Below are 20,244 nucleotides of genomic sequence, written 5' to 3'. Positions count from 1 at the left end.
ACTGTGACTCAAGTGATAGAGCACTAGCCTTGAGCTGAGGAGCTCAGGGACAGCGCCCAGGCCCTGAGTTCAAGCCCTACAACAGTAAAAAAAAAAAAAAAAAGAGCATTAATCAAATTTATCCATAATAAAGTACCACACCAGACTGTTACAAATGTAACTCTAAGAATATGTAAGCCATGAAGAATATCTCTGTCATTTTTTTTTACCTGTCCTTTTGCGATGAGATAAGCAACAATTGAGGTATGCCCAAACTGAGCAGCCAAGTGAATACAGCTACATCCTTCCCCATCAATTAATGAAGGATCTGCACCGTATTTCATTAGCTGCACAACCATGGATAAATGGCCTTGTCTAAAACATTAAAAAAAAAAAAAGAGTAAATACTTACATACGTAGTTACTTCCAACAAGATCTTCTAAAAAAGTAAGCAAGATGATGATGATGATAAGATAGCATACATTATTCTAATTGTTACTTAATACATTGTTATAAAACAAGGTATATATCAAGGCAGAATTTTCTGGTCCTTGAAAGTGAAGTAAAATGCCTCTTTGATAACTTGGTTGCTCTATCAAATATGATCTTAATAATCTCAACAACTGAGCCAGTTCTGAAATTAACTAGATTAGCACAGTTAATTAACTAAGGACATGTTGGATAGCACCACACTGGCATAGTAATAGTATTAATTATTGACATACTATGTTACTCCATTTTAGCATAGTATTAAAAAAAAAAAAGATAAACCAAAGATAAAAAATAATTCAAAGCAAATTTAAACCTTGTGGCCCAGTGCAATGGAGTCGAATTTAGGTCTCCTCCAAGTTGATCCACAATAGCACCTTTAGAAATATAGTACCTATAAGACAAAATTTGTAGTTTTTTAGCTAGCTTTCATTTTCAATTTTAAGAATTTTATTTAAAAAGAATACCACTTTAGATCTTGATTCAATTAATGGCCTTGTATATAAAAATTTTTGATACTTTAAGAAACATATTTACTAGAAATGAGTATCTTATATCAAATATACCATATTCTAGAAGAGAAAATCATTTTTCAAAAGAGTCTATAGACATAATGTTTTATTTCTTAATGTTTCTATGACATACAAACCCTTAGCCTAATTTTGATTAAGTTCTAAATACTAAGTCCCAGTGATTGTAAATAGAGATTCCCTCCTTGAACACTTGTTAAACTTGTCATTTAAAATATGATGTAAAAATCAACATTAATAAATTCTTTAAAAAAATGAATTAAAAAAATAGAAATGTCAAATAATTGTGTTAAAAGGAAGGTGGGCTGGAGACTGTTGACTCACAACTGTAATCCTACCTACTGAGGAGGCTGAGATGTGAGGATCACAGTTCAAAGCCTGCTGGAGCAGGAAAGTCTGGGAGACTCTTATCTCCAATTAACTACCTGAAAACCAGATATGGAGCTCTGGCTCAAAGCGGTAAAGCACTAGCCTTGAGCAGAAAGCTCAGAGACAGAGCCCCGATCCTGAGTTCAAGTCTCATGACTGACAAATACATACATACATACATATAGACAAATATAAATAAAAGGAAGGTGGTTAGATTATCAAAAGATTTAAATCAGAACTAACAGACTCTTGGAATCAGGACAGTTACAGAATAGATAATATAGGGGAACTTTTTAAGCTTTGAAATATCTTTTTCTCCTAAGATTACTGAATATAAGATATATAAAAGAATTTTATGAACTGTGTGTTATAACATAAAGATCCTTTATTATGCCTTCGACTTGTTATGCCTTTAAAAGCATGTTCTATAAAGGAAAATCAACTATGTTGCCTAATATATTAATACCATAACATCTTGGTATTCTCTGAAACGAACATCATCTAATACTTACTACAATGATTTCTTTGGGACAGATCACAGCAATGACTCTTACATGATTTTAAGGCATCTAAAGTCAAACATGGATTTGAGGCTCTCAAGCTGTTCTAAATAGTGAATGCTTTTTATAGTTCAAATCATGTAATAAAATCATCTTTAAGACAGAAATTTCCTGTTTTTCATATAGGTACTTGTTAAATTAGTGCTTGAAAAGCATTATACAATGAAGGAACCCCTACTGAAGTGTGTCATGCAAAACACTTCAAACTAACTTTAAAAGTATTTTTAGTTTGGGCATCGGTGGCTCATATATGTAATCCTAGTTACTCAGAAGGCTAAAATTTAAAATTTTTCTTTTTATTGGGGGTAGGGGTGCTGATCCTGGGACTTGAACTCAGGACCTGGGTGCTACCTCTGAGCCTTTGTGTTCAAGCACAGTGCTTTGCCACTTCCAGCTTTTTGCTGGTTAGCTGGAGATTAAGACTCAGAGGTAAAAGCCTGAAAACAGTAAAACAGTGAAATAAACTTCTCTCAAGAAAGACAAAATGAAAACATATCAAAAACAAATCTGGTCTAAGATCCATGCTGAAAGCAGTATGCAACACCTTCTCTGAAATAAAACATACTGGCATGGAATGTAATTCTTTAGTTATTATTCGGTTAATAATTGCTTAGGATTTTAAGGACAAGTTCCTTTACCTGTCATTGGTACCCTACTTCCTCCCTTTCCACTGCAGGCTGTGCTTAACTGTTTATCTGCAAACAGTCTAGTCTTTATCTGAAAAATCTGCCAAGTATCAGACTACCAAAGATGGCTATGAAAGACTTTCTAGTCATAGAAAGGAATAAAAAACATTTCATATTGAACATATGAAGCATTTGCTCTGTACAGTGGTATATTACTGTCTCAACTTTTGGTTTTACACTTCTGATGTTTTGTCTGAAAAAAAATCCACATTTAGAGTAAAATTAAATTTTGGCTTTACACTTCTGATGTTTTGTCTGGAAAAAAAATCCACATTTGGAGTAAAATTAAATTGCCCAAATTTAATTTCAACTTTTATTAAACTTTTTATTGTGTTTGTCATTAGTAACCAATTTGTTTGTTTGTTTGCTAGTGGTAATGTGGCTTTGTAAATTTTTCATTATTGTATATTAACTGCAAAAACAGGTTTCATGGTGCTATTTCCATAAGTTCATGTAATCCATTTTGATCGATTTCATGTTTCCCATCACTCTTCACCTCTTGCAAACAATTTTTAATGAATTTCATTATGGGCAGCATATAATCTCTATACTTCAGTTTCCTCATCAGCAAAATAGAAGTAACTGTTATATTTCATGCAGATTTTTTAAAAGTTACATGAGGGGGCCAGGAGTTTGGCCTAGTGGTAGAGTGCTTGCCTAGCATGCACGAAGACCCAGGTTCAATTCCTCGGTACCACATGCATAGAAAAAAGCTGGAAGTGGTGCTGGGGCTCAAGTGGTAGAGCTTTAGCCTTGAGAAAGTGCAAGGACAGTGCTCAGGCCCTGAGCTCAAGCCCAGGACTGGCAAAAAAAAAAAAAAAAAAAAAAAAAAAAGTTACATGAGAAATCACACAGTACAGTACCTAGTCCACAGAAGCTGCCAACATGTTAAAAGCATTTTTTCCAAGAGAAAAAGATACACAAAATACACAGTTTGAAGTGTGTTATTATTTTTATGACCAGCAGCCTCAATAATTTTAAGATAAAACCAACTACTAAGTAGTCACAAACATAGAGCACACCTACTTGACTAAATCTATTCTGTTATTGATGGCAGCCCAATGAAGAAGTGTTACATTTTCTTTGTCTGGCTGCCGTACATCATAACCTGCTTCTACCAATTCCCGGCAGCGTTCATATATTCCATATCTTGAAAAGAGAAAAAAAGTAGTTACCATTTAAAAGCACATTTAATGCTAAAAACAACATTTTCAGAAGAAAATAATGTTCCACTTCCATATTTAGACATTAAAATGTATTTCAAATCACAAACCATTTCTTCGAAAATACCAGTAGTTCAGTACCTTTCATTGATCTATTTTAAAGGGTGTTATGTGTCTATAAAACAGTATGGAGGGTCTCAAAAGACTAAGCAGCTCCTTAATGATCCAACAATCCCACTCCTGGACATTTACCCAAATGACTACAAACAATGCAATGCTCAAACTACCAGCACAACCTTGTCCACTGAAAAGTTATTTACCAAAGCTAAGATATGGAACCAACCCAGATGCCCCTCAGTAGTTGAATGAATCAAGAAAATGTGGTACATATATACACAATGGACTTCTATGTTTCCACCAGAAAGAACGACATTGCCCCACTTGTAAGGAAATGAAAAGATCTGGAAAAAAAAAATTAAGTGAAGCTAGCCAGGCTGATTGCATGATTTCCCTCATTTGTATTAACTAGACTATTTCTATGATATTCTTAACAAAGGATCAAAATAGCCCAATTGCTAGGTGCATATGACCATACATACTGAAACATATAAATATGAACTACAAGAATTTATGTTCTGTTTGCAGTTATTCCTGTTTTTTGTTTTAGTTTTTTGTACCTTTTATCTTGTATATAAGTTTATCTGATCAGCGGAAAGGAAAGGGAATCAAGAAAACAGCTAAGACAAAGGATAAATTAATTTGATAGCCACTAGAAACTATTTTTGAAATGAACTTTACAACTTGGGGAGAGAAAAAAGGGGAGAAGAAAATGGGAGAAAATGAGAGGTAACAGTGTTCAAAAAGAAATATACTCATTATGTTACTTACGTAACTATAATCCCTCGTTTATGCCCTTTATTAAATAAATAAAGTGTGTGTGTGTGTATGTGCTCTTGAGTTCTGGTGATGGAACTCAGGACCTTGGCACTGTTCCTGAGCTTCTTTTGCTTAAAATTAGTGTGCTACCTTTTGAGCTTTTTTTTTTTTTCTCTTTTGATGCTTATTTGAAGATTCTCACGAACTTTCCTACCCAGGCTAATTTCAAGCTGCATTGGTGGCTCATCCTACTCAAGAGACTGAGATCTGAGCACAGAGATGTCCATGAAAACTTTTATCAGCAAACTTTTAATCAGCAAAAATCCAGAGGTGGCAGCCGGTATGGTGGCTCACGCCTGTAATCCTAGCTACTTGGAAGCTGAAATCTGAGGATCAAGGTTCAAAGCCAGCCCAGGCACAAAAGGACCAGAGACGCTTATCTCCAATTAACCTCTAGAAAACGGGAAGTGGGGCTTGGCTCAAGGGTAGGGTGGTAGCCTTGAGTTGAAGAGCTCAGGGGCAGTGCCCAAGTTCAAGCCCACCAAAAAAAAAATCCAGAAGTGGAGCTGTGGCTCATGTGGCAACATGCTAATCCTGAACAAAAAGCTAAGAGAAAGCACCCAGGTCCTGAGTTCAAGCCTCAGAACAGTGAATGCATGTACGCCCACAAGCATGCACGCACACACGCGCACACACACACTCACACACACAATTTCATTTGCAAGAATGCAAAATCTCATGAGGTAGCAGTAAAAAGCATACCATAAATAAAATTTCAATGTTGTTCATTTTCCTCTATCACCACTTATTCTACAAAACACTGGAGGCAGGTTATAAAAATATACACCACTAAAAATATCATATACATAAAAATAAGTAACAAAAACATTTAAGTGATCAGAAGAACATCAAGAAACAGCGTGTTATTAAATCCTATGATTCTCTGAAGGTAAATAAAAACAGGTATTTGGGGGAAAAGAGTACATGTTCACATCTGCTAAAGGAGAGGCACTTACAGAGTCTCATTCTTGCTTCTGAGTTTTATATCACTGTATAAGATTTTTGTAACTTAATTATGAAAATTTTCAAGTATAAAGAGGTATAAGGAACAGCACAAAATTTATTTTTAAGTTGAGTCTGTCCAGTGTGATGAACAGAAAGATGAAAATAAAATAGTTTCAGAGCTATAGATATTATACATGATGTCAAATATAATAGTAATTTCAACTTGGGAGAGGGACAGAAAAAAATATATGAAGACTATTTGAAGTGACCCCCAAACTCCCCAATTTCGATAAAAATCCAAGGTTTAATTATCTGCCTGTAAAATTTATGTATAGTACATCCAATAAGCTCAATAAATTCCAAGTAGAATAAACAAAAAGACATCGTAAGAGACATCATAGCCAAAACTATCAAAACACAAAAACAAAATTAATATTTCAAAAGAAAGTCCTTAGCACTGAGTATACACTATATACTAAGCATACTAACCTTTTTATGCACTAGCTATTTTATATTGTATGACACAAATTATAATATTTTTAGGGAACAGTAATAAACTAGGAAGATTACCAACTACTAAAAGCAAGCAGACATATTAAATAAATTGATGAGGAAAATGATAATTTAACTGAGATGTTGACATTTTTCTCAAGGTAACAGTAACTTGAGATGCATATTTCACTTTAAAAAAGATGCCAAAGAAGAAAGTAATTACAACATAATCCTTACTGTGTAGCCTTGACAATATCCCATGTACTATAATCATCAATATGAGTTTTCCGTCCAAGAGGCTCACCATATCCATGGTTATAATGACTTTGGGGTTTGATTTCCTGTTTAAAGAGAAAAAACACACAAAAAGAAATGAAAAATTAAGTACAAAAAATTTCAATATTTTTATTTCTGTGCTAGTTGGAATAATGCTTATTATTCAAATGAATAAGTGTTACCTTATTCTGAAATGTGCATTCTAGAGGAAAAATCACAATCAAACAGACCTATCTATCCCTGGTCGACATTCCTAAAGTTAAATGCTAAGATGAGAAATTAGTGATAATTTAGCACCTGAAATTCATCTTTAATGCTACAAAACTTCGCAAGAAATCAACTTATTCTTTCAGATGTATTTTTCTTTTCTTTTTTTTTCCCAGATCCATTTTTCTGTTACTGTGCCTGTGTAATGATCCCCAGGTTGTAAGATTCTAACCTACTTTCCAAATAAACATCCTAACAAAGGAAAAGAATTCCTGTGGTCTTACAGAAGAACAGAACATGTAAAAATATTTCTCTTCTATTATTATCACATATTATGCTTACGTTTAATGGCTGCTGCTAAAAGGAATCAATACCCAAGTCCTGTAATTCTAGCTATCCGCTGACATTGAAGGATCACAATTTGAAGCCAGTCCAAGAGACTATTTTCTCCAAATAACCAGAAAAAAAGCTGGAAGAGGAGCTGTGTCTCAAATGGTAGAGCACCAACCTCAAGCAAGAAAAGGCAAAAGTGTGAGGCTCTCAGTTCAAACACACACACACAAACACACACACATGCACGCACACACAAACACACACACACACACAGAAATCAATCAATATTTTATGACCCAACTCAAACTCTCAAACTTACAGAGCAGGTATGGAGCCAGTGCTGGTTTATATGTCAAGATGATTCTACAATCTTTATTCACATGCCCTAGTAGAATTACACAGTATCTTCACCCTCTACACAGTGGTACCATCTAAGAGTCTTCACCCACAAATGGATGCCTAAAATAGCAGATAATAACAAACTACATGTATATATTTTTTTCACCTGAACACATACATACACAAATTTAATGGCTTTTCCATCTTGACTAAGAACTCACATACAGCAATTTTAACTGTTATCATCTAAGGTGCAACAGCATAACTAGCACCAATTTCCATTTCCTTCTTCAAATTCACGATGGAATACTCTTTCTTACCATATATTTTAACAATCTCAGCATACAATCTTCCTGCCCTTAAGAAGTTTTACCTTTTCCTTTATTTATTGCATCTCTTATAACTCTTGTTCTTTGGGGCAATTATTAACTAAAGCAAGGGTACTCTGGACACAAGCACTTTGAGACACTTGATCTAGTAACTGACACAGCTATCAAGGGACCAAAAGGCCACACTGCATATAAAGCATGTATATGCTAGACAAAGGGAGGACATATATATATGTGTGTGTGTGTATATATACATAGTATATGTATATATATATAGTACATATATATACACACATATATATAGTCCTACCCATAATGGAGCTAGATGATATAGATTTCATCATGCTACTTAGAACACAACACAATATAAAACTCATTTATTTCCAATAAATTATCAAGTAAGCCAGAAATGAAGCTGTGGCTGAAGTGATAATGCACTAACCTTGAGCAAAAAGAAGCCAAGGGACAGTGTCCAGGACCTGAGTTCAAGCCTCAGGACTAGCACCAAAACAAAACAAAACAAAAAAACCAAAGCCTCAAGTGGCATTGCCCAGGCCCTGAGTTCAAGCCTAAGGAAGGATTTTATATTCATAGATATGAATATAAATAGCAAATGAATAGCAAGGACATTTGCTTAGTAGACATTGCAACTAAGATATTTTTTAAAAAATCAAAATGCAATTTTAAAATTTCCTTTCCTTTAAAATGCAATTCATTTACTGTGTCAACAGACGGCACTATTTTCATGTCAAAAACTTTCATTAACCCTCTTTAATATACTTCAGGGACAATAAAAAAAATGCCTCCATTAATTATAAATGTATAATGGAAAGATTTCAAATCAATGTTTTCAGACAAAACTAAGCTCCTATGTTCTTATTGTAATGTCATTCTTTCAGTAAGAGTTTTGGGTAGTTGATTTTAATAAAGTCAAATTTATGATACTCGTTCTCTTTATTGCCTCAATTTAAATTAACAATATCAAATTAACAAAAATATTTGGCATGGTGATAATAAATGAAAATTTTGCACTAGGAAAATGTTCATCAGTCTCTAGCTTCTCAGCAGGGTGTCTGTGCTCACACCTGTAACCCTAGCTGCTCAACATGCTGAGCCTGAGGACTGTGGTTTGAAGCCATTCTAAGAAGAAAGTTTGAGACTTATCTCTAATTAACCAACAAAAAGCCAGAGTAGGACTTTAAGTCAAGTGGCATAGTGCCAGCCTTGAGTGCAAAAGCTAAGGGACCAGCAACCCAAACTCATGTTTGGACACATTTCCAATTAGGCTCCAGAAAGCTGAAGCAGACAAAAATAATTCTGGCCAGGTGTGATGGCTCACTTCTGTAATCCTAGCTACTCAGGAGGCTGAGATCTGAGGATCTGGGTTCAAAGCCAGCCTGGCACTACAAAACCCAAAGCCCAGGAGACATCTCCAATTAATCATCAGAAAACTGGCTCAAGGGGTAGAGTAGTAGCCTTGAGCTGAAGAGCTCAGGGACAGAGTTCAAGCCCCGTGACCGACAAAAAAATATAATAATTTTGGAAAACTGTGAGGGAGCACCTTTGAAACAGTGTTTGAAACATGCACATGTAAATTATTTAAATTTAGTTACCAAAAGCATGGCCAGGAGTGTGGCCTGGTGCTAGAGTGCTTGTCTAGCATGCATTAAGCCCTGTGTTAGATTCCTTGGTACCACATATACAGAAAATGCTGGAAGTGATACTGTGGTTCAAGTGGTAGAGAGCTAGCCTTGAGAAAGCTTAAGGACACTGCCCAGGCCCTGAGTTCAAGCCCCACAACGGACCCCCCCCCCAAAAAAGTAAACAAATGGGGCTGAAAAATCCTAAAAGACAATGGGAGTCTGTGCAATTTCTTAGAATGCAAAAAATCCTACCTTCAAGTGAGAATAAACACACTCTCATTCAGTAGGTTAGAAATCAGTGAGGTTTTTGTTCTTTTCTGTTTTGTTCTGCTTTTGGTGCCAGTACTGGGGGACTTGTGGCCTGGGCACTGTTCCTTAGCTTTTTCACTCAAGGCTAGCACTCTGTCACTTGAGACTGGCTCCATTTCTGGTTTTTGCTGGTCAGTTAGAGATAAGATTATCATGGGACTTTCCTGTGAAGCCTGGCTTCTAATGACAATCCTCAAATCTGTCTCTTAAGTAGCTAGGATTTACAGGTGGGAGCCACCTATGGCCAAGTGATCAGGGAGTTTTAAGTAAGGAAATAACAGGATTAGATACACAATAGATACACATTTTTTTTTTTTTGCCAGTCCTGGGCTTGAGCTCAAGGCTGAGCACTGTCCTTGGACTTTTCTCAAGGCTAGAGCTCTACCACTTGAGCCTCAGCACCACTTCAGGCTTTTCTCTATGTATATGGTACCGAGGACTTGATCCCTGGTCTTCGTGCATGCTAGGCAAGCACTCTACCACTAGGCCAAAATCCTGGCCCTAGATTTACAATTTTAAAGATCACCTAGGAGTCTCACTCTCATTTTCTGTGTAGGGAACAGGAATTATTTTTTTCTATTTCTCCTATACTATAACCCTGCTATACAAAAAGACTTGCTGAAAACTTTTTAAATTACCTAATGATTTTTATTTTCTCAACACTTTCAAAACCTATTGTTTCTCTATTCTATTTTTTTTTAAGTCAGGCATGGTGCCAGGAATTGAACCTAAAACATGTTTAGCAAGCATTCTAGTTTAGCAAGCACTCTACCATTGAGTCCGTGTCCTGTTTATCAAAAGGCATTTATATCCCAGTAATATGGTGGCACATGTCTGAAAGTCCTGCAAATAAGGAAGCAGATACAGGAATTCTAAACCAGCACCAGCAACATAGGAGTTCCAGGCCAGCCTGCTATACTGAGTCTCTGTCTCAATTTTTTATTATTCAAGCTAGAAAAATTTTTTCAACCTTGACCTTTACCTCAAACCTCAGGTGCAATTATTTACAAATGCCCGCTATATTTTTTTTTTTCTGAAAACAACTGGCCCCCTTCTCTCTACTGCCCTGTTAGTATCCTTTCAAGTAGTTTGTCCATATTACTGTCCCTTACTGAATATCACATATATAGGAAAAAGAGACTACTGTAGCAGTAATTCAAAAGCGAGGTGACTCAGGCCTGTAATCCTAGCTACTCAGGAGGCTAAGATTTGAAGATCAAGGTTCAAAGTCAGCCCAGGCACAAAGGAACCTGAGACTCTTTTGTCCAATTAACCTCTAGAAAATGGGAATTGGGGCTTGGTTCAAGGGTAAGGCAGTAGCCTTGAGCTGTAGAGCTCAGGGACAGCACCCAGTCTGAGTTTAAGCCCTATGAGCTTTTATGAATCTGTCTTAATTTACCTTTTCCAGCTTTAGTATCCACCATTCTCTTTACAAATTGAAAAGTGAAGCACTTTTAAAACCTCAGTATTGGGGCCAGGAGTTTGGCCTAGTGGTAAAGTGCTTGCCTAACATGTATGAAGACCACGATTCAATTCCTTGGTACCACATACATGGAAAAGGCTGCAAGTGGTGCTGAGGCTCAAGTGGTAGAGCTCTAGCCTTGAGAAAGTTACATATACCACATCTCAAGCTTAGGCTAGCTTTTTATAAATTCTTAGATTCACAATTTAAATTTCACCAAAGCCTTTCTTGATTCCTTCAAGAAATCTAAACCACTGTTACAAACAAGTCATTATAGTATTGTGTGAATGCCTGTGTGTTAATTTATCATCAATGTCACAAACTTAATAGTTGAAACCAACACAAATTTATTATCTCACAGCTCTGAAGGTTAGAAGCCCAAATCCACTACCACTGACTGAAGTCAAGATAATGTCTCCATCTTGTAAGCCCTTTAGCATCATGGAAGAATTGACTGGATTAGACAGTTTATCTACTGTAAAGTAAAATAATACTTTAACCTATAACTTTATATAGTAGATGAATATGCATTTGACAATCAGAGTTTAGGTTCTAAGACAAATTCTGCCAACTTTCAAGATATGAACCTGAGCAATTTACTTCACCTCTGAGTCCATTTCTTAATTGGTAAACAGTTTAATACAATGTACCTACTATGCAAAACTACAGTGAAAAGTAAAAAGCAGGGGCGAGGAGTTTGGCCTAGTGGTAGAGTGCTTGCTAGCATGCATGAAGACCTCGGTACCACATACATGGAGAAGTCAGAAATGCTGCTGCAGGTCAGCTCAAAAACAGTGCTCAGGCCCTGAGTTCAAGCCCCAGAACTGGCAAAAAAAAAAAAAGTAAGTATGAAACAAAACAACAAAGCTCAGAAGCAACAAAGTGACTTCAGTAGATGAATGGCTAAATAAAGTGTGGGACATTCAATGAAATATTAGTGTTTTTAAAAAAGAATTGGGCTATTAGGCCAGGAGTGCAGCTTAGTTGTAGAGTGAGTACTCGCCTGGAATGCAGGAAGTCCTGAGTTCAATTCTTCGGTACCACATACTCAGAAAAAGCCAGAAATGATGCTGTTCATCAAGTGGCAGGGTGCTAGCCTTGAGCAGAAAGTGACCAGGGATAGTGCCCAGGCCCTAAAGTTCAAGCCCCAGAATTGGCAAAAAAAAAAAAAAAAAGAACCGGGCTATCAAGACATAAATGACATGAATGAAACAGAAAAAAAGTATTACACCTAAGAAGCCAATATGAAAAGCTACATGTTGTAGCAGTCTCTATAACATACAGGTAAAGCCAAAAGTATAGAGTGAACAAATCAATGGTTAGCTGGCAATAGTGGTGTACACTTGTACTACAAGCTAACTTGAAGGAGGATGGAGCTGAAGGCCAGCCAGGACAAAGTCAGGCCCCCTCTTAAAACAGAAACAAAATAGTAGCTGGCTACTGGTGGCTCACACTTGTAATCCTGGCTACTCAAGAGGCTGAGATCTAAGGACTATAGTTCCTGGGGCAGGAAAGTCCTTTAGACACTTACCTCTAATTAGCCCAAAAAGCCTGATGTAGAGCTATGATTTAAGTGGCGGGGATTTAGCCTTCAGCACAAAAAGCTCAGGGACTGCACCTGGCCCTGATTTCAAGCCCCCCCCCCCCCAGGCAGGTATGCACATACGTGTGCGCGCGCGCGCACACACACACACACGCACGCACGCACGCACGCACACACACACACACACAGTATGAGGATTTAAAAAAATGTTGGATATGGGCAGGGACTTTGGTCTAGTGGTAGAGTGCTGGCCTAGCATGCACGAAGACTCAAGTTCGATTCCTTGGTACCACATACGTAGAAAAAGCTGGAAGTGGTGCTATGGCTCAAGTGGTAGAGCTCTAACCTTGAGAAAGCCCAAGGACAGTGCCTAAGCCCTGAGTTCAAGCCCCAGACCTGGCAAAAAAGAAAAAGAAAAGAAAAAAAAAAGAATAGACCTAAACTATATTGTAGGTTAGATGAAGTAAATGCATTTTTAACATATCGACCTGTATATTGTCATACAGAATAGTTTCATTGCCCTAAAAATTCTCTAAACTGTCCATTTTTTGTCCTGATTCCCTAAACCATGTTAAGCACTGATGAATTTATTTATTTATTTGTTTGTTTATTTATTTATTGTGGGTCATGGGGCTTGAACTCGGCCTGGGCACTGTCCCTGAGCTCTTCAGCTTAAGGCTACCTATCACCCTACTCTTGAGCCAAGCCCTTTTAACCATTTTCTAGAGGTTAATTGGAGATAACAGTCTCGGGTCCCAAGGACTTGAACCCAGAGCTTTGTGCATTCTAGATGGGTGCTCTACCACTAGGCCACACTCCCAGCCCAGGTTAGGTATAGTTGTATGATTATACTGCTGAGAGTTGTGGCCTTCTGCCTAACACAGCATTATAAAAAAGTATCTGCATACTACCACTTCAGAAAAACATGTAAATTCGTAATTATGAAGTCTGGTTTCTTTTCTGTGTGTGGTAAATAGAAACATTTTAAGTAGGGGATTTGTAATGCTGAGAATATATTGTTATATATTCACTCAAATTCATAGATAATGTAAAGTATGAACCTTCAATGACAGTGCTGCATCATGAAAATCTATTCTAACCAATGTATAATCCTGCTACTGAACACTGACAGTGGAGGATCACATTGCATTAGTAGTACATAGGACTCCTTGTACAACTTTGGAGAATAAAACTTAAAATTCCTCTAAAAATTAAGTCTATAAAAAAACATTTAAAATCATACCTAGTAGTGCCTTCCAAATAATAATCAACTCTATATCATAAATAGTATTAAATCTCTATCATATTGTACTGTGCTACTAAGAACAGGTAATCTACAGTTCTACCACTTACAACAAAGTTGTTTGACCTCTCAATGCTTCAAGTCCCTCAACTGCCAGACAGATGTAGAAAGTTTTGAGTGAGTGAGAGAAAGGGGGGAGGGAGGAAGGGAGAGAGAGTGTGCGTTTGGATGCCTAGCTCAGAGTTATAATTTGGTAAGTGCTAACATTATTAGTATCTGTTATACAGAGGAGACAACCATTAAAAACACTCCACATACAGCTGGGCGCTGCTGACTCACACCTGTAATCCTAGCTACTCAGGAGGCTAAGATCTCAGGATGACGGTTCAAAGCCAGCTCAGGCACGAATGAGACTCTCATCTCCAATTAACTACCAAAAAATCAGAAATGGCACTGTGGCTCAAGTGGGAGAGGGCTAACCTGGAGCTGAAGAGCTCAGGGACAGCACCCAGTCTCAGAGTTCAAGCCCTATGACAGGAAAAAAACAAAACAAAACCTTCATACAAACCAGTGCTGGTTGTTCCCGCCTATAATCCTAGCTACCCAGAAGACCTAGATCTGATGATCAAGGTTTGAAGCCAGCAGGAGCAGGAAAGTTCGTGAGTCTCTTATCTCCAATTAACAAAGAGATGGAAATGAACCTGTGGCACAAATTGATGCAATGCCAGTCTTGAGCAAAATACACATACACACAAATATTTCTGTATACATAATAGAACAAAAAGTAGTAATGGAAAAACAAAGTAACTGCCACTAGAGACAAGCCCCCCAAAGTAGATTTTAGTCTAGTAACACTTCAATATTAAGGCAAGAAAAATTTGTGAGACAATAATATGGATAAAATGAATAGGAAATAAAATGTGTTATTATGTAAATAAAGTACGGGGGTAGTTAGGGGGAAAAAGGTAAAAGTTTTGAAATTGAGGAAAAAAAGCAAGCAAGAGATGAGGGCTCCAGATAATTTAAGCAATCTAGTTCAAAGCTATGAGTCACATCTTTCTGAAACACAGAACTCCTACAATTCTGTGGCAGAAGGGGTACTGTGATCTCATTCTATAAAGAGCTGAGAGGCCTTACTGAGGATGTGCTAGAGGTCAAAGAAGACTAATGACAGCTAGTCTACTGGACTGTAAACCACCATATGGTCCCTGTCCCTACACTAAAACCTTTCTTCTAGCCATTCTAAACGATAGCAATGAGACAAGCTTATAGGCAACATTATTTAATTCAGCATTTGTTTGGATTCTGACAAAGTGTCATTTGCATGGATGCTCCCTTAGGTTATCTTCTGGAAAACATACCCTATCCTTTTCATTCTATTGTAACCCACATCATCAAGCACAATGCTATGAATGTAGTAATTAGATGTTCAAGTTGATTATCTTGCTAGATTACCATTTTCAACCAGAACATTAGGATTTGAAGGCATCTTAAGGGATCATTTGATCTAGCATCTTGATCTTAGAAGCAAAGAAACTAAGAGCAGTTAAGTACCTACTAGTTCAAGGTTACAGAGAACTAGCACCCTAATCCTCTGACATCCTCTGTTCATCATTTTCCAAATAGCCTTTAATTTCTCCATATGAACAATCACTATTTCATTAGAAAACAAAGCAAAAGGAAGTTCTCTTTCACTATTCACCATAGACTTTAAAAGATCTGATTTACCTGCAGCCTAGATAGATGATGGTTGTTTTATTTTTTATTTATTTTTTTAAATTATTCATTTATTTTTATTTTAATTACAAATAGGTTTCAATTCAAGGTGTCAATTTATTAATACAATGCATCTTTTATTTTGTCAGTCTTGGGGCATGAACTCAGGGACTGGGTGCTGTCTTTGGGCTTTTTTTTTTTTGCCAGTCCTGGCCTTGAGCTCAGGGCCTGAGCACTGTCCTTGGATTTTCTCAAGGCTAGAGCTCTACCACTTGAGCCTCAGCACCATTTCTGGCTTTTTTCTATGTATGTGGTACCGAGGAATGGAACCCGGTTCTTCATGCATGCTAGGCAAGCACTTTAACCACTAGGCCAAACTCCCAGCCATAATGGTTGTTTTATAAACTATCTTTTTTTTGCCAGTCAGGGGCTTGAACTCAGGGCACTGTCCCTGAGCTTCTTTTGCTCAAGGTTAACACTCTACCACTTTGAGCCATGGTGTCACTTCTGGCTTTTTCTGTTTATGTGGTTCTGAGGAATGTTGCTAAGGGCTTCATGCATGCTAAGCAAGCACTTTAACATTAACCACACTCCTAGCGCAAGTCAGCTTTCTTTTTTTTTTTTTTTTTTGGTGAGCCATGGGGATTGAACTTGGCCTGGGCAGTCCCTGAGCTTTTCAGCTCAAGGCTACTGCCCTACCCCTGAGCCTGGGTGTTGTCCCTGAGATCTACAGCTCCAGGCTACCACCCTACTCTTTTTTTTTTTTTTTTTTTTGCCAGTCTTGGGCTTGGGCTCAGGGCCTAAGCACTGTCCTTGGACTTTCTCAAGGCTAGAGCTCTACCACTTGAGCCTCAGCACCACTTCCAGCTTTTTTCTATGAATGTGGTACCGAGGAATCGAACCCGGGTATTCGTGCATGCTAGGCAAGCACTCTACCACTAGGCCAAACTCCCGGCCCCCCAAGTTAGCTTTCTTAATACAATAATTTCACAATGTAGGCAGGAAAATGTAATCTGATTATGCGAGTAAATGACAAAACCCAGATTCTCCATTTCCAACTGGAAAAAAGTTGGGTCTTACTGGTATTCTATATTGCCCCTTATGAACTTTACTATAAAAATTTTCAAATCCTACACAGAGCCCCATACAATACCTTATAAACAAATGTTTACATGACTCACTAAATGGATTATTTCATTAAAAAGTACTCTTACTCCAGATGCCTCTAAAAAGGCTACATCGTTCATCTAATTGCATAACCCTCTCCAAAAAACTTTTAATAGTAGCAGGCAATTGGCAAAAGAACAGATTAAGTAATAGCTAATTTCAAAAAAAAAAAAAAAGGCCAGGCTAGCCTTAAATTTGGGATCTTCCTGCCTCAACTCCCAAGTGCTGAGTTTACAGATGTAATCCTCCGTAGATTACATACCTGCCAATGTCTAATTTCTTTATCCTCCATATATGTCATCTGTTTTACAACTACTTAATGAGAAATTAGTTTTATGACATGTAAACTGAAGACTAAAAGCAAGCGAAATAGTTCTATAAGATTCTACAAAAGTTAAAACTCAAATTTCAAAATCAGACACCAAAACTAAGGTGAGCAACATTAACTGAGCATCTACAGTGTGTCCAATTATGAACCTTGACATAGATTCACCTCAAAGACAAGCAAATTAAGCAACACTGTATTTCCTAATAAACACGTGAGGCTTAAAAGAAATCAAGTTCTACTTATTGAAGATTTAAAATAAGAATCTGCTGGAAATAGGTTTCTTTTCAAGGTGCACTAATTTTTATTACCATCCCACTATTATAAACATAAAACTAAAACTCAGAGAAGTAGCATGCCCAAGAACACCACAGGTAGGAAGCCGCAGCGCAATGCCAGATTTTATGCCAAGTTCAAGAAACTAATCATCAGAAAAATGAACAGAGACTGGAGACATGGCTAAAGCACCTGTTAAAAAAGCTCCAAGTCCTGAGTTCAAAACCAGTACCACTACAAACAACAACACAACACTCAGTCCACATAGTTCTAGAGCTTAAGACACAAAGCATTTAAACCGATTCGACTATGTGCTTTGAGGTGAGTACACCTGAGTACAGAGACATAAAGAATGCCTTGGCAATATTTTAAAGAGGCATCTCCCACACCGGTACTGAGTACCAGTACCACTTCTGTTTAAAAAAAAAAAAGTTTGTTCTTACTGCATTAGAAATCCAAAGTAGCCTCTCTTACTGAGACCCGCTCCAATTTATTATATATCCGTAAGAAACGGTAACATCTGCTTTTGATAAAAGGAAAAGGTTATTTAGTATCAACATATAACAGCTGTACTTACATTTCACTTAAAAAAAAGTAAGCTACCAAGTACAGAAATAAATAACTACTATCCTATGCAAAGTAACCGGGTAGACTTCCATGTCCATTCATCTTCTAATGGTTTTGTCTTCATCTCTCAACCTCAGAAACTACCTGAAGCCCGACGCCAGTGGCTCACGCCTGTAATCCCGAATGAGAGTGGGATGTGAGGATCACTGTTCCAAGACAAATCCAGGCAGGGAAAACCCAGAGAAACTACCCTCTCCAATTAACCAGCCCCAAACCCGAAATGGCTAGTGACAGAGCTCTATCCCTGAGCGGAAGAACCTGAGGGGCAGTGCCCAGACCCTGAGTTCAACCCCCCGTACCAACACACACACACACACACTGAATACTTGAGGACGATGTTATCACAGCACACACACACACCCCCCTCAACCACTGTGAATCATTAAAACCCAGAGTCCAGAACAGAATCGCTTCTGCGTCTGAATCAGCACAAGATTCAGAGGTAAACAAGTTTAGGATGCGTCTGACTGCTCCTGCAGCAGAGAACGCACAGAAACGGCGGTTTTTACTTGCAAGGAGAGATGGTTCAGATTGTGATGGGAAACCTGCGGCGCCGTCCTCGCCTGGTCCTTTGAAAAATAACAACAACAATAACAGTAACCGTGTGACGAGCTAACGAGAGCCCCGAGCCTCCGCCTCCAAGTTCTGACCTCTCTTGTCAATCGCTTAAGGACAAATGCTCTCTCAGCAGAGCACCTGACAACAAGGAGTTTTCTACCTACGGCACAGCCTGGAAGGTCATCCATCTCTTTGTCCAAGAAACTGTCTCCTCCCCCCTCCCCACTCCTCCTCGCACCTAGCTTCAATGGAAGGGGACGGTGTCATTCGTCCTAAGCCAAAAGAGAGGAAAATTTAAAGAAACGACAAGAAAATCGACCCCCGACGCACTTGGTGCCCTCCCGGGGAGGCCCGGGGCCGGACTCGGGGCTTTCAAGCTCGGCTTCCCAAGCCAGTCCAAGGCCCCCGGGGGCCTGCGTACCCGCCGGCCGCGGCCCCACCTCCGTCCTCCGGGCCGCGCCGGGGACCGCGGCTCCAAGCCCGCGCCGGCCGGGCCCGCCCCGCTATCTCCTCCCCGTTATCCGCCGCCGCCGCCGCCGGCGCGCTCGGGCCTGGACTCGCCTCCCCACCCTCCCCAAGTTCCGCTCGTCCCACTACTTCCCGCACGCACACACACACACACACACACACACGCACACGCACACGCGCACTCCGGCCGCCGCCCTCGGCGAGGCTCCGGGAGAAGAGCCGCGGGGTGGTAGCAGCGGCGGAAGGCGCCGGGCGCCGTCCCTCACCTCGGGATGAAGAAGGGGCACGCAGCCCGCCTCGGTATCGTACTCATCCGGGCCGTCCGCCATCTTGGTGTTAAATCCCTCCTCCCGCTGCATGCCGGGAGAAAGCGTTTCACCCTCGCGGGGCTCCGGCGAGGCGGAGGGGCGAGCGGGAGGGTGAGCGCGAGCCCCGCCGGAGGCGACGCGGCCTCCCTCAGCCCCCGTGACGCCCCCCCACCCCACCCCTTCTCCACCGCGCTCCCTCCCGCTCGTCTCCGCGGGAGGACGCACGCGCGTGTGCACGCGCGCCGAGCTCAGGCCGGCGGCTCGGGCCGGGAGCGCGCTCTGCGGCACTGCGCTGAGGCGGTGGCCTCGGGGCGGGGCGGAGTCGAGGGCGGAGCCGGGGCCTGGGGCGGACGGGCGCCGGGGGCTCTCCGGGGAAAGGGATGCGCGCGCGCGCGCGTGGGGCTGTGGGCCGCCGCGGCCCGAGCTTCCCGCTGCCCTCTCCGGGGATCCCCCTCATCCCGGCGAACCATCACCCCGGGGGTCCCGAGGAAGGACGGGTTCGAGCTCCCAGGCCGGGGAGGCAGCGGCTCCGGGGGCGGATTGGGGGAGTGGGGGGGAGATCATTTGGAAGTATTGAAATCCAGCTGCCATTCGAGAACAAAACTTGGGGGTTTTCAGGGGTGGAGAGAGAAAAGAAAGTGAAGTCACCTCCCCACTTTGCTGGCGTGGGATGGGGCTGTCATCCCTAAAACTTGGGGGCCCTTCTTTGGCCTTGTATTACTGAACCCATAAAAAGAAGGGGGGAAAAACTGACTTCGAAGCCTCCACGTCCCCATCAGCTACACGTCAGTAGAACCCTGGCATCCAGAACTCAAGCCATTTGGAAACCGGATTCACTGAAAGTTGACCCAAATTACATAACTCGAGCTGTGGGGTGGAGAGGAAAGGATAGCTTCCTAGAAATGGGCGGGTGGAATAATTTTAGGAAGCATCTCTTGTTAGCATTAGAGATGGTGAATCGGAACA

General features: G+C 39.9%; 1 protein-coding gene across 1 annotated transcript in view; it reads right to left on the bottom strand.

Moving 5' to 3' along the window:
• Positions 1-19,393, bottom strand: part of Zdhhc17 (zDHHC palmitoyltransferase 17) — a 57,351-nt gene extending 37,958 nt beyond the window's left edge. The window contains exons 1-5 of the mRNA XM_090328290.1: positions 19,237-19,393; positions 6,387-6,490; positions 3,640-3,762; positions 785-862; positions 210-354 (exon numbers count right to left, since the gene is read on the bottom strand). Coding sequence (XP_090184416.1) covers positions 210-354; positions 785-862; positions 3,640-3,762; positions 6,387-6,490; positions 19,237-19,329 — 543 coding nt within the window. The 5' untranslated portion in view covers positions 19,330-19,393. The remainder of the gene's footprint in view (positions 1-209; positions 355-784; positions 863-3,639; positions 3,763-6,386; positions 6,491-19,236) is intronic.
• Between the last annotated feature and the right edge of the window lie 851 nt (positions 19,394-20,244).

This window comes from Megascapheus bottae, chromosome 2, assembly GCF_031878675.1.
Source record: "Megascapheus bottae isolate mThoBot1 chromosome 2, mThoBot2.hap1, whole genome shotgun sequence".
In the NCBI taxonomy this organism is placed as follows: Eukaryota; Metazoa; Chordata; class Mammalia; order Rodentia; family Geomyidae; genus Megascapheus; species Megascapheus bottae.
This window is presented reverse-complemented; position numbering and strand designations above follow the sequence as displayed.